The sequence below is a fragment of the Mixophyes fleayi genome, chromosome 5 (genome assembly GCF_038048845.1).
Source record: "Mixophyes fleayi isolate aMixFle1 chromosome 5, aMixFle1.hap1, whole genome shotgun sequence".
Taxonomy (NCBI): domain Eukaryota; kingdom Metazoa; phylum Chordata; class Amphibia; order Anura; family Limnodynastidae; genus Mixophyes; species Mixophyes fleayi.
In genome coordinates, this window is record NC_134406.1 from 220,118,654 (window position 1) to 220,133,045 (window position 14,392).

Here is a 14,392-nt window from a genome sequence, read left to right on the forward strand (position 1 = left end):
CTCTATGCAGAGCTGGATAATGATGGGAGGTGGGGTTCAAGGGCAGCCTCTGTCTGGGAAACAGTGCCACAAGGGCTGTTAAGCTATTGCTGCCCTAACAACCCCGGCAGCTCCTAGTTCTGGATGCAAATGTATGCAAAGGGCTTCGATCACCCATAGCATTGCACCATTATTACGTCATGACCACAACGCTTATAGGGGCCAGGATCTTTGCATATAGTGCAGGAACAAAAGAGAAGAAAGAAGAAGCCCTAAGGTAAATCATCAAGGGGGTACTATTAATTACACTCATATGGGGGGCACTATTATGATCAATAGGGGACCTAATACTGTAGTATACTCAGAATCATGTGAATTAGATTAGCAATTAATTCTTTGCCTCCCTGAGTAATGGCACTATGCTCTTCATTTTAGACCATAGGGGCCCACCTGTCTTAAGTAGCCCCAGGCCAAAAAAAACCCTAACCCAGCTCTGTCTACGTAGCAGGGTGACTGGATCACTATTAAATAACTTTTGGCAAAAATGTATTTAAAGCAAATAGCGCAGGGCAGGTAATTGCATGTGCACTTATTTTTTGATATTGTGTATATTGCGAGATAGGAAATCATTATTTCTGAGACCAGGGGAAGAAATTTGTCTCTTGTTTAACCTTGCTATAGGATATGCCTATTTCTGATGTATATATCTGATACAATGAGCCTTTGTTTACAAAGGCCTCTTGTGTATTGTGATGTGGGAAACTAGCTTGTTTTTGTTGCTCTGTGTAAATGTGTATTCCGAACGGTCTGATGAACATGTTCATGTTCATGTTAATTAGATCTTTTGATGTGTGAAGGTCCAACATTGAAGGCAGGAACTTTTAATTAAGACTGGCTCCTGTATTTTCTGCATCTGAAAACCAGGTGTAGGACATCACAGCTTTTCTAGAATTTGACAGATAAATGTAAATATCGTTAGCTTTGCAATGCACGTAAATTTATGTTTTGCTAAGCAGAGTTACATCCTGATTCTAAAAATAGACTATTTCTGAACTGTATAAAAGATGAGCTGTGTGAGCATGTAAGTGTTCTTCTGATTTCAACATCTGACTTGATCACTGGTACCTCAAACTAGTGTGAGCAAATAAACCATCTTACTTCAAAGACCTGCTTGGAAACATCTTCAATATCGCTGTATTCCTGTGATCCATAGATTAGACCCTAAATCTAATCCGTTCTCCGGCTGTCTCTGAGGTTTGGACCCAAGCCTTTTCAGCACCACCGCTCTGCCTGCTACCCAGCAGCCCCGGTCAATGTGATAGGCCAGGGGGGATCCACTCACAGCAACCCGGATCCATAGTAAGAGGTCCAGAGTTACCAGCCCTGGTACATCAGCAATGAGACACGCTAGCAGCATCAGCGACCCAGAAGGAAAGTGGTTCCGAGTACCATAGAAGGAGCTCAGTGGTGGCAGCAGGCCCCTCCCACTGCGGAAGGAGGGGCGTATTCGTAATAACGAAAGGGAACGGTGGTAAAGTAAACCCAGCCGGTTCCCAGCAACAACAAACAGGGTGGCATAGGCGGTCCATCCTGTCACAAGCAGCTTAGTTTTATGCATGAAAATTACCACATTCCCTATTTGGCAAAGCTGAACTGTTAGTATTTTTGATCACTGCTTCACAAAACAGCACAATCCTATGACAGAAAACCATTGTGACCCTTTTTGGCTCAGATGATTTGTTATCTCCACTCACCACTTTATAGGACAGTGCAAATATTGTGAATGGAAATAATCACATTTCTTTGTTGGTCAAATTAAATTGTCAGTGGAGGTGTATTTTTGCAATGCACTTTTAAGGTAACTATGGAAAAAGTTTATATTAATATTTATGTTACAGTTAGTGGTGTTCCATAATTATTTTAATGAAGAATTTACTAAAGTGAAAATATATTTGTGGATAAAAAGAAAACTATCATAAAATATTTAATTTATTCAATGCTGTTTAAAAACAAAATACAGTATATGGGTTTGCTAGTAGCTCATAATTGTGATATATATATATAATATCTATGTATCCAATTTAATCTCAATCTACAGTTTTATAATCCTGTCCAGCTAGGGGATTGGCAATGTTTACTCAATTTCAGCTGCTGGACCAAATTAACATAACATACAGTATATATGTGTTGAAATTCAGCAGATTACGAAGAAGCCATTTGGGGTGGAGTCTTAATTAGACTGACCTTTCAAGTCTTTTTTTTCCAGATCGCTCAGCTCTTCCTGGGGAAGAGATTGAACTCATACTAGCTGCTGTAGAAGTCACCAAAGTTATTAATATTGACAGTCCAAGATATATTAATGGATAGAAGCAAGTGGGCAAAAATCATCTTTCAGCAGAGGTGGTAGCAGTGAGAGGAGCAGAGCATAGGTGAGTATTTTTGGAGATATGTTTAGGTCCATTTACCTGATAGTGCACCACTCAATACTGTTGAAATGATGCAACTGTACACTGCTAAAAATGGTCAGATGGGGCAAGGTAGAATTGGGCACATGATGTGATCAGGCGCCTCCCACTGACAGGACATCATGGTGAAGATCATGCCAAGCTAACCCAGCTCTCTACTGGTAGAGGGACCACGGAAAAACTACATACTTATACATGGGCTGTGGAATCAGCATGCTGTAATAACAGGCGTTGTATCATCAAAATAAAATCCTGCTCCATCTGTGTGCGAATTAAAACAAAAAAAATTATATTTTACCTGATCACAGTCCAATACTTTTCTGAAGAGATCAAGATAGTCTTTGTAAGAGGGAACTTTCCACTTCCCTGCTCGGACCTCACTAGAAGCTGTGGTCTCATCAGAGCCATCCTTCCCATATCCGTCCTAAGCAAAAGACATGCAATCAATAACGCTCAAAGTCATTAAGTATTAATCAAATCAGTACATTAATAAACCATGAACCCCATTGAATACAAAATCATTACAAGAACATGTATCAATACCCCCAATTAAAATTAAAAAAATATACCTTGATTGGATTTCTATTCAGTATTTAAATGTTAGTTTGTTTTATTTAGTAAACAGCAATTTGTGAAAATTAATTTACATTGTTACTGAACACTCTGCTTGATCCTGACAAAAACTGGTTTGATCAAAGCACAAATTACATGTGGACAATTTTACCAATAGGCAAACATGTATTTAAAATTGGTTTACCAGAAATTCTGCATGATCTGTATGAGCTGTCTGTAACAGACGCTGTTCAACAGGCAGCTCACAGGCCACATACAGTCCAGCAGGCCTCTCTGGCAGTCCATGACATGTCAAACAGTGATTGCCTACACCCCCCTCTCATTGTGAAGCCTTGGGGGTATAATTACTAAACTGCGGGTTTGAAAAAGTGGAGATGTTGCCGATAGCAAAAAGATTCTAGTTATCATTTATTTAGCACATTCTACAAAACAGCTAGAATCTGGTTGCTATAGGCAACATCTTCCCTTTTTCAAACCCGCAGTTTAGTAAATATACCCCCTGGTCTCACTGACCATGTCGGCTTCACATCTCCATCAACAAACTATATTACTGGTTCAAACAGTTTATCACTTTAACAAGAGTGGAATCGCTACTGAGTCACAACATGTATAACTTTATTCCCCTAACCAGTGTGTTGTTTTTATATTCACCAAGCATGGCACAATTTGTATAGACATTTTCACTATACCACAAATGCAACTTAAAATATGCCACCTTGTCCTCAATCTAGTATATTCTAGCGCTGTAGTATTACAACACTCATGCTATGAATTTCAAATGACTGATGTGAGAAACCTTAGTTTATTTCTAAACCTATAATATTAGGAGATGTTGTCATTGCGCCAATGCTTAAAACTCACATACAAACTACTTACAAATGAAAACATAATATTGTAAACATTACCTTTGCAAATACGATTGGCTTGGAACAGACTCTGATTAATCCTTGATGAACTGTAAGAATGATTTTTAGACAAGAATACAAATCAATAATGCAATTTAAAGAAGAAAATAAAAACACCTTTACTTGAAAGGTGGAATCGGAGAAAGATTTAACGCAAGTACAAAAATCTTTTTTTTCTCCTTCATCCACTCTGGGGGACACTGCTACCCTGGGGACCTTCTAAAGTAGCACCGAAGGGAGGGAATGCTTTGGTCTACTAGCTCGCAAAACACTGTGGCCGAAACTGGCGTCTGCAGACGCAAAACTGGCAAAACATCGTAAAAGGTATGAACCGAGGACCTGGTCGCCACCCTAAACAGCTGCTCTGTAGATGCCCCATGGCGAGCAGCCCAGGAAGCCCCCACCGCATGGGGAGAGTGCACCGTGAGAACCTGAAACACAGGCCGATATCTACACACATAAGCAAGCTTAAACATATACCTAATCAGACGAGCAATGGTCTGCTTAGTGGCCGGCCAATCTCTCCTTTGAAAATTGTACAGGACAAAAAGAGGGTCAGACCTGCAACCAGCAGAAGTCCTGTCCATCTAAACCCGTAAAGCCCGGATCACGTCAGAGGAAGAAGGCCCAGAAGGTGCAATCCCTTCTCTTAAAGGCCGGAACCACCTTAGGCAAAAAAGCAGGTGCGGAACAATGAACTGCCGCCCTATCCTCATGGACCACATAAGGATCCCTACAGGACAAGACTCCAAGCTCCGACACCCGTTGAGTAGATGCAATGGCCAGCAAAAACAACACCTTCCACGTCAAGAAACGCAGATCAGCCGACTCCAGGGGTTCGAATAGAGGGCACTGAAGATCCTCAATAATCAGGTTCAAATCCCATGAGGCCAACGGATTAACATTGGGAGGCTAAACATGAATCACCCCCTGAAGGAAAGTACAAATGTCAGGGAGGAAAACCAACCGGCGCTGAAAACAAATAGAAAGCGCAGAGACCTGAACTTTCAAAGAACTCGGTCTTAGTCCCATCTCTAACCCATCCTGAAGAAAGGAGAGAAAAACGGCTAATCTGAAAGAGGCAAGGTTATGACACTTCTTCTCGCACTACTGCACATAGATCCTCCACATTTTGTAATAAATCTTAGCAAATACCGGCTTCCGACCCTTTTTGTGGGTCTCCACTACCCTGTAAGAGAACCTCCTCGACCGTCAGAGGTCGGCTTCAACAGCCACACCATTAAAGCCAGCTGAGGTAAGTCCGGATGGTGTAAATGACTCCTGACTGAGAAGATCGGGCCTGAGAGGAAGAGCCCAGCCTGATCCTTCCAACAGAAGCAAGATGTTGGCGAATCAGAGCCGCCTGGACCAATTCCGTGCCACCAGAATGACCGGAAAACCTTCCAACAGTACTTGCCTTAGAAACCGCAGGATCATCAGAATTGGTGGGAAGTGATATCCTAAACAGGAGTCCCACCTCATGGACATTACATCCACAGCCAGAGAAACTGTGGTTCTTGCGCAGAATCTTGGAACTTAGTGGAACTTAGTGATTGTGTGTGGATGCCATCAAATCATGATTTGGCAGGCACCATTTTCAGACTAACACCTGAAACACCTGAGGATGCAGTTCTTATTCTCCTGGAAGAATTGCATGCCTGCTGAGATAATCCGCTTCTAGTTGTTCACTACGGGAATAAACCTTGGCGAAATCGCTGGAACGAATTTCTCCTCCCAAAAGAAGACCTGTTCCGCTACCAGCATAGCTCCTGCACATCTTGTTCCTCCTTGGCGATTTACATATGCCACTGCAGCAGCATTGACGGATTGAAGGTAGACTGGTTTTCCATGAAGGAGAGACTGAGCTCCCTGGAGGGCTAACAGCATGGCTCTTAGCTCGAGAACATCTATGGGCCAAAGTGCCTCCCTGTCTGTCCAAAGACCCTGGAAACTAAGCTGGAGAACAACAGCTCCCCAGCCCTTCAGACTGGCATCTGTGGTCACCAGAATCCAAGAAACAGGACAAGAGATTGGCCCATCATCAGAAGATCTTGAACTAGCCACCATTTAAGAGGTTGAGGAGTCTCTCTGGAGAGTCTGATTCGTTGGGTCTCCAGATGAAAAAAGGGGGGCCTGACCATTGTCTATATAAATTCCACTGAAATGTACGAGAGTGGAAACAACCGAATGGGAGGGTTTCGAACGTCGATACCATGAACCCTAGAATCCCCATGCCCAAGCGCATAGGACAAAGGTGACTCAGGATTAACCGTACAGAGAGTTGTAGGGATCAATAGAGAAAATTCTGGAGACAGGATCTTCAGAATATTGGTGTCCATAGCTAATTCTAGAAACTTCATCCTCTGTGAAGGCATCAACTGGGATCTGGAATAATTGATTATACAACCATGTTGCTTTCCAGAATTCGAAAATTCGAATATACATGGTCAGATGCTGATAGAGAAAAGAACCTGATAAGGCTTTGAGGAGAAAATAGTGCAAATGCGGAATAATGTTCCCTCCCAAGGCACGTAAATGTGCTGCCATTAATGCCATAATTTTTGTGAAAACTCTCTGGGCTGTGAAAAGCCGAAGGGGATCACCCTAAATTGATAATGGGAGCTTCCTACTGTAAAAACAAAGAACTGATCCTATCCGAAACTTGTCTACTCGTAGATGTTGGTTTAGCCCCTTGAGGTTTAGAATTGATAGAAATGAACCATCTTGTTTGGGCACTAAGAACAGGTTTGAATAAAACTTTAAAATTTACTTTATCTTTATTTATTTTTTTAAGATTTTGTGATTTGGACGTCTTTTGGAGTAAGCATCTCTACCTGTCTGCAACTGTCCTCAAGTTGCAAGAAGTCTACTTCTATTGGCAGGCTGAACTTTATAGCCCATGTTCACATGAAAGGATCTCCAAAAAGACCCGAAACATGGAGTTCGTGGTTTATGGACAAGTGGTAAGTATATTTACCTCCGGTTGCTTGGCTAATCATACTGTCCAGTTCTGGATCAAACTGAGAAATAGTTTCAGTTAAGTGTTTATACATAGCATTATGAGTTTATATAAATACACATACATATCTCCTAACTCTACAGAAATAAACCCAGAGGTGTACTCCCCAACATAATCTTGTGTTAATATATTTAACAGAATAATCCTCACAATAGAAGAATCTCATCAATAAGTTGATAACTATGTGAAGGAATCAGAAAATATTCTACTGATATCTATTTGTATATATATGTGTAAGGAAAAACTGATGTAAAGCACTCATCCCTCCAGAACCATGTCTAGGACAGAGTACCCGCACATAGAGAGCAGCCTGTCAGTCACACACACACAGTATATTGCTGACAGAGAGCAGCCTGTCAGTCACACACAGTATACTACTGATAGAGAGCAGCCTGTCCAGTTCCGTGAATTGGCTTCAAGGAACATACCAATTTGTGAAGGGAGAGCAGTGCTATATGAAAATGACATGCTCCTCCTCAGTTTTTAATCACTATTATTTAAAAAGAAACAGACATGCCATAAACAATAACACCGCTGAGATAATAGATAGTTTAATCACTTATGTTTTGACCCTGGCTATTGCCTCAAAACAGTATGGAAATTAATCTCTGGGTAATAAAATGAATGTCTCATAATAATTTCACTGAACACTCATGTGAAATACTGTCTCCATTAACTTTAGAGCATTCTATAATAAAACTCTAAACTGTAGAGAAATATATACTGACTTATATCAAGAACAACTTCCCCCACTGGGGTACTTGGCTGAAATTGTTTCTTCAAGAAATGGAAGTCAGCAGCAGATGGATTCACCATTATTTCAGTCAGGAGTCCTCTGAGGTAAACTCTGAATTTTCCTGCCTTTGTAGTGCATCAATCAGCAGGGGGGGTCACTGTTACACTCCCCGCACTGGGGAGGATTATCCTACCCGCTCACTGGAGGCTTTTGCTTATTATAGCTCTCCTTTTTTTCTTTTGCGTTGCAGTCTTTTAATCTGTGATCAGATTGTGGCCAGATGAAATCAAAGTCCCTCCTCCGCGTCAGCGAAAAACTTGGCATTTCCCGGAAAATGGCCGCTCCTCAGACGAAGTCCCCTCGCTCTATGCCTGAGGCAGCGCCAGACCCATTGGGAGAATACAGTGACAGTCACATAGTGGCTGATTCTATTTTCTTCTTGTTCTTTTTTTAATAAACAAAAACGGAACTAAATTCCATTTAAAACTAAATGAACCAGTGTAAAACATAACACTAATCACCTCCTAACCTCACCGACATGTCAATAACACTAAAAAAATACAAATCTAATCTAGCACCATGTACTGCAGAGCAATACTGAAACAATACCCAACTCCTTGGGCACTTAAACAAAACTGAGGTCTGTGGGGCTGCAGAGGGAAAGAGTCAGCAGCAAACTTAGTTGATAACTATTTAAGTGCCAACTCTATGCGCCCTCATACAACCCCATGGTAGCAGTGTCCCCCAGAATGGATGAAGGAGAAATATCCTTTACAATCTCATTTATTCAAAATTCCTCTCCGACCTCCCATTTTCCCTAAAACACCTCACTTATAGCCCTGATTGGACATAAAGCAGAAATCAGCTGGGGACCGCATAGGAGAACACAGCAGATCATGTCTGTCCTATCGGTCCTACTGTTGCCCATCACGGTTATAGACAAGACTGGCGTGTAGTAGTACCAAAAATTCTGCATGCTTTATTGCAGACTAAACCAACATTTTCAATTGCAACTGATTTTGTAAACTCACCCACAGTACTAATCAGGCTCCAAAGAACTGGCCCTTTCCCCGCCAGAGACAAGAACACTTTGATGATTGACTTGCAGCAAGAGGACTGCATTTTCAAGCTGTATTGTGGAAAGGAGTCTATCTGTAGCACCAGGAGCCGCTCGAGAACAGGTGTGTACACCTCAGGAATCTGAAAAGAAAAGCATATCATAATGGCCTGTGTTGGCTACAATAAATACGCCCACTTTTCTGTGGCTTGAAAGGGTACCTTATTTAAGGAGACAGGGTAAGGAGAGTACCTTGTCTCAGGAGCTGTACTCTACAGGCAGTATCATCATCATTTATTTATATAGTGCCAACATATTACGTAGCGCTTTACAATCGGGGACAAACATAATAAACTAATAAACAAACTGGGTGCAAAAGCATCAACACTGCACATCAGAGAGAAGGTTATAGGGGTAAACCAGTCATGCGAGGCACAGAGCTGGGATTCTGCTTTGAAAAGCTTCGGATGCATTGTACATATTTTGTGATTAGCAGTATGGGATCTACTTACAGTGTCCAAATGAAGTATGACACTTGCAATTGATTGAAGGAAGTTTGGCAGCTGGTACACATTGTCCTCTTCTGTGTCTGCCTCTGTGAGGTACATTTGCTTACAACGCTGAATGAGTTCAATATACATAAAATCCACATCCTTTGCATTCACTGCTTTGCAGGGCTTTAAATATAAAGTAACAAAAAGACATGTCAATTGCATTTCATTTATACTATAACAATGGTACATACTATAGAAACTGTCATTCCGGTATGGAAAAGCAAGGTTTTCCCATAAAGAATATTAAAATCCACATAACAACAATGATTATATGAGTTAAGTATACTTAATACTTTTTCAAATTCACATCTCAGATTTGATTAATTACAAAATATCATATTACATATACAACAAAATAGTTATAAATTAAAAATTAATCATACCGCAGCAAACAGCCCGTATCCCCGGATAGCAATAGAGAGCTCCTTGTTGGTTGACTCCATCTTCTTGATAATCCTATAAAACTGCTCCATGAAGAACTGTAGCTTGCTCTTGTGAGCCGCAGCATCATTAGTAACCAGCAATGCTACCTAGAAAAGTGGGGGATAGAACATAGCGAATTCACCACACTGAGATGTCCATATTTATACTGAGGTCTTGTATTGCTTTTATTAATATAAAAGTTAAAACAATTTTCAAACCCAGCATAATCTAGATACCACACCAGCATCTAAATTTGTGGTTTACACATCAATAGCAGACAGCTGTGTTACATATACTGTCGCCAAACAGACAGAAAAACAAACTGTAAAAATGTATCCATAATATTCTACAGACATTTATGTATGTATACAGTATGTAGCCAATTACAAAGCGGATCAGTTAAAAAACTGGGGTCTAGACTATTTCAAGTAACAACAGGATGACTGGAATAATGGAACAAGTGAGTACCGTAATAGTTTGCACTTCATAATGTGTCATTAGGTCGTCTCATAATTTTGCCACCACTTAAATGGAAATAATATTAAAGAATAAAGCATTCCTTAGAATTATGTAATACATTTGGAGAATAATTTTATATTTTTGATTTTATTCATGGCTAAGTCCTGTGTTGTACCAACAGATATATCATATGCAGGTTCTCTCTCTTCACTTGTGTGGCTTTTTTTGATAACGAACAGTTTTACACAGAATATTGTGCAAACTTCGTTATTTACATTAAATTCTATATTTTAATCAAACATGCTATTCACATTTATAAATCTAATCTAAATATTTTAAGGCTGATATGATGTACATAGCAAATAGGGTTGGCGTTGGCAGAGATTATTTAGTATACTTGACCATCATGAATCCTACTGGATTTACAAATATGATTTCCCCATGTAATGGGATAGGAGTCTGAAATTTGGATGGAAACGCACTAAATAGTGGTCAAAATAATGCTTACTTTGCATGCAACGTTAAGAAATACAGTACACTGGTTTGTACACACGTGTTTTACTTTAACAACCACTGACCACTCTTCGCAATTTATTTACCTTTATTGCACACTCCCTTTTTAATGGTACAATCCATAATTCACTTTCCCATCAATGGATCTATAATATTGCTTCCTAAGTGAAGGGAACTTTTACCTCTAAATGTACAATATAAATATTTACAATTCACTATCTGTTTACTCCTCTCCGTGCTGAATATTCTATTCTATAGAATATTAAGTGATATTTTAACTGTGTTTGTACTATTTATTTTTTTTAAATGTTAAAAGTCTAATTAATAATTTTTATATGTTTGGATGAATTCTATATAATACATAGTAACATAGTTGTTGAGGTTGAAAAAAAGACACCAGTCCATCAAGTTCAACCTATTTTGGATCTCCTACGATCCTGCACTTATATTTGAAATTAATCCAGAGTAGGCAACCGCCCATCTGTTTCAATTTTGAAAATCCCCCCAGACTCAATATTGCAATCCAATTTTTACCCTATATCCACTACTATCCTTTATTTTAAATTAACGGTCGTATCCCTGGATACACCTTTCCGCTAAAAATTTGTCTAACCCTCTCTTAAACATATCTATTGAATCTGCCATCACAACCTTCCCTGGCAATGAATTCCATATCTTGACTGCTCTTACTGTAAAGAACCCCTTCCTTTGCTGGTTGTGAAATTTCCTCTCCTCTAACCTTAGGGGATGACCACGTGTCCTGTGTACGGTCCTTGGGGTAAAAAGTTCCCATGAAAGCTCTCTGTATTGACCCCTAATGTATTTGTACATAGTAATCATATCTCCCCTTAGATGCCTCTTTTCTAAAGTAAACATGCCTAAACTGGCTAACCTTTCCTCATAACTTAATGACTCCATACCCTTTATCAATTTTGTCGCCCTTCTCTGAACCCTTTTTTAGTTCCAAATTATCTTTTTTATAGAGTGGTGTTCAGAACTGTACCGCATATTCAAGATGAGGTCTTACCAATGATTTATACAGTGGCAAAATTACACTGTCTTCCCTTGAAAAACTACTGCATTTATATTTGTGTACATCTGCATATACATGAATATTTGTCTGTAAAATATTACATGCAACTTATTACTGACCTATTCCCATGTGTATTTAGTGTAATAACCAAGCTCTAAGAAAGGTTCACGGTTATCATTTTGGTGATTTTACATTTGTAAAGGCAGAAACTTTGTTAACAAAATTTGGTAAGTTAGTAAAGATAGACTCACTGGATAGCTCACTAAACACAGGGATAACTGATGGAGGCATTGTTACTTATATAAAAGCAATCCAGCAAAAAACCAAAATGCTTTCTTTGCCAACATAAAAAAGGAGTCCACCAGTGTCCGTCCTTAGGCAGAGAAACAAAAACAAAAACCACATACTTGTTTCAGGAAGGAGTCTAGAGCTGCAAATGCAAGTTTCTTCATCTCCTGATTTGTGTGGCCACACCACTTGGATAGTATTTCAAAGAGAGATTGATAGTGTTCCATAAGATAGTTACTAAATTGGGAAGCATGTAGAGCCAGAAGATTTAAGCCAGCTGCAATAAATATAAAGATATCATTTATTTCTTTTTTTTAACATTTTTAAATAAAGATTATTTATTGAAGAAATCTATGATCTCTAATAAGTAATTGGTCCATTCCAATTCAATTAACAAATTATCAAAAGAGAATGCAATCATATGGAAAGGATGTTGACGTCACACACCCCCCACTTCATTAAATGCGCTGATGACTAATTAATGCTTTGAAACGATGCTTCATCCACAAAACGGCTATCAGCAATCAAAGATTGTCCTTCTCTCAGGTATATATCACTGCACATTTATATATCAGCCTGGAATTAATTTCATCATTATTAATAAACATAATAACCATGTACATCCCTCACCGCAAACTTGGGGACTTTGTGGCTAATTGAATCTCCCCCTAAATGTATTAAAGAGACAGAGAGTTAACAGCCAGAGCGGAGATGAGAGTCTGGAAGTATGTGTGTTGGTCAGTGTCCAAATCATTTGGATAGAAGTAGTAGATAGCAGTATATTTTAGGAAGTCACAGCAGTTATGAACGACACCAAGAAAGGGTACTTGTGGCCACATGATTAAGGGCTGTTATTAGGGTGTGATTAACATGTCAGATCAGGACAGTAGAATGTAGAAGTTGGCTGCAGTATACTATGCTCTTTCACAGTAGAAAAGGATCTACAAAAATCCTGGGTGCCCATATACAAGATCTGGCCTGACATAAAACAATGTTAAGCATATACAGTTTCCTGGCCAAGCCACAATTAAGACGTTTCTTGAGGTAATAATCCCTATAATATTTCCTGAAAAATGTTTTAATGGACCACTTAGACCACTGCTTCTGCAATCAGGTCTGCATCGGCTTGTGATCCTACATTAGAATCTCCTCTTCCCTCCCACATCACACCTCTAAAAGCGCAACTCTGCATATTTGTAGGATTTTTCTGTGGGTATGCGCAAAGCAGATTAATGCAATTTAAGTTACACAAACAGGTGTGTACGTTCAACTCTGCATTAGGGAATAAGTGTTCCTTTAAAGCCCTGAAGAGCAAATGACAGGCTGATAGAATAATGAAGAGCTTTTCAGATTAAATATGGTGAACATAAATCTTGGAAATTCGAGATAACAAGCAATGACGACAGGCAAACGATCTTGATGTGTCAGAGCTTTAAATTAGGAAATACGAGGGTATGAGACAGGCAAGTCGAACAATCCATTCACATAATTTATGATGATAAGCTGGCAACATGAGCAACAGGATCACTACCCAATTTGCCCACACAAATAGCTGGCAAAATTAGGTGACAGCTGGTAATTTCCAATATCACAGTGTGTGGTCACGTTAAGACTATAAGTAAAAACAAAAGTAATCTAAAACACAGACATTTCTACCAAAGAGGACATGCATGGACTCACCTGAAGGAACAGCATATCTTTTCTGGTCGATCTATGCAAAATATATATATATTAATATAAATTATCACGCATTTTTTAAGAAAGAGAAACATGCTATTCTTAAAGTGCATGAATATTAAACCATATAGTAACAGTACCTGAGGATTTATTGCCTTCACTGTGAATTCATAAATCTCTTTTGAGGTTTTTGCATCTGAGAAAGACATTTTTTTGTTTTAATAAGTTAAAATAAAATATATAATATTCATACATATTTATTTATATATAATATAAAATAAATCTACCTAAAAAAAAATCTGAACAAAGAGGACATATACATTGTGTATATAGGTGTTTCTCCCAGGAGATCCAATTTCCTCCAACAGTGGTAAGTGAATTCTACAGGGATGATGGACAGGGAACATGCTGAGGAATTGCTTTGCAATTGATAAGCGACCAACAGGTTGCTTCTACTTATATTCAATAGGTTGAGCTATGGATTTCAACAGTGACTTCTTAGGAGTATACCTACAAAATTTTACAGAAGTTGACCTGCCTTTTGCTTACAGAGAAACATACATTTCCTTAAACCAGCATGTAACTTAATACAGCTGTGTAATTGAGCGTTTAATTATGACAGATGTATTTGAAATTAGTGCAAAGCAGAAGCAGCAGAACTGTCAAGAGATGGGGAGAAATGGCTGTGTTATCTGAATTCTGCTTTTCTGG

The 14,392-nt window shown here is 39.2% G+C and overlaps 1 protein-coding gene across 1 annotated transcript; it reads right to left on the reverse strand.

The window, feature by feature from the left end:
- Positions 1-2,652: 2,652 nt before the first annotated feature.
- On the reverse strand, positions 2,653-13,890 carry LOC142159523 (DNA-dependent protein kinase catalytic subunit-like). Its single transcript, XM_075214417.1, has 8 exons — positions 13,822-13,890; positions 13,685-13,715; positions 12,124-12,281; positions 9,672-9,818; positions 9,247-9,411; positions 8,709-8,877; positions 3,923-3,972; positions 2,653-2,868 (listed from the first exon to the last, which is right to left on the reverse strand). Exons 1-8 carry the CDS (start codon positions 13,888-13,890, stop codon positions 2,653-2,655), a joined length of 1,005 nt encoding a protein of 334 aa, XP_075070518.1.
- Positions 13,891-14,392: the final 502 nt, after the last annotated feature.

Bases quoted from the DNA above. Each gene is read 5' to 3' on its own strand.
- LOC142159523 (XM_075214417.1), bottom strand. From the start codon at position 13,890: ATGTCTTTCTCAGATGCAAAAACCTCAAAAGAGATTTATGAATTCACA. The intron at 13,716-13,821 runs GTACTGTTACTA...TATTTTGCATAG, and splicing joins TGAAGGCAATAAATCCTCAG to ATCGACCAGAAAAGATATGC. The intron at 8,878-9,246 runs GTAAGTAGATCC...TTTTCTTTTCAG, and splicing joins TCATACTTCATTTGGACACT to ATTCCTGAGGTGTACACACC.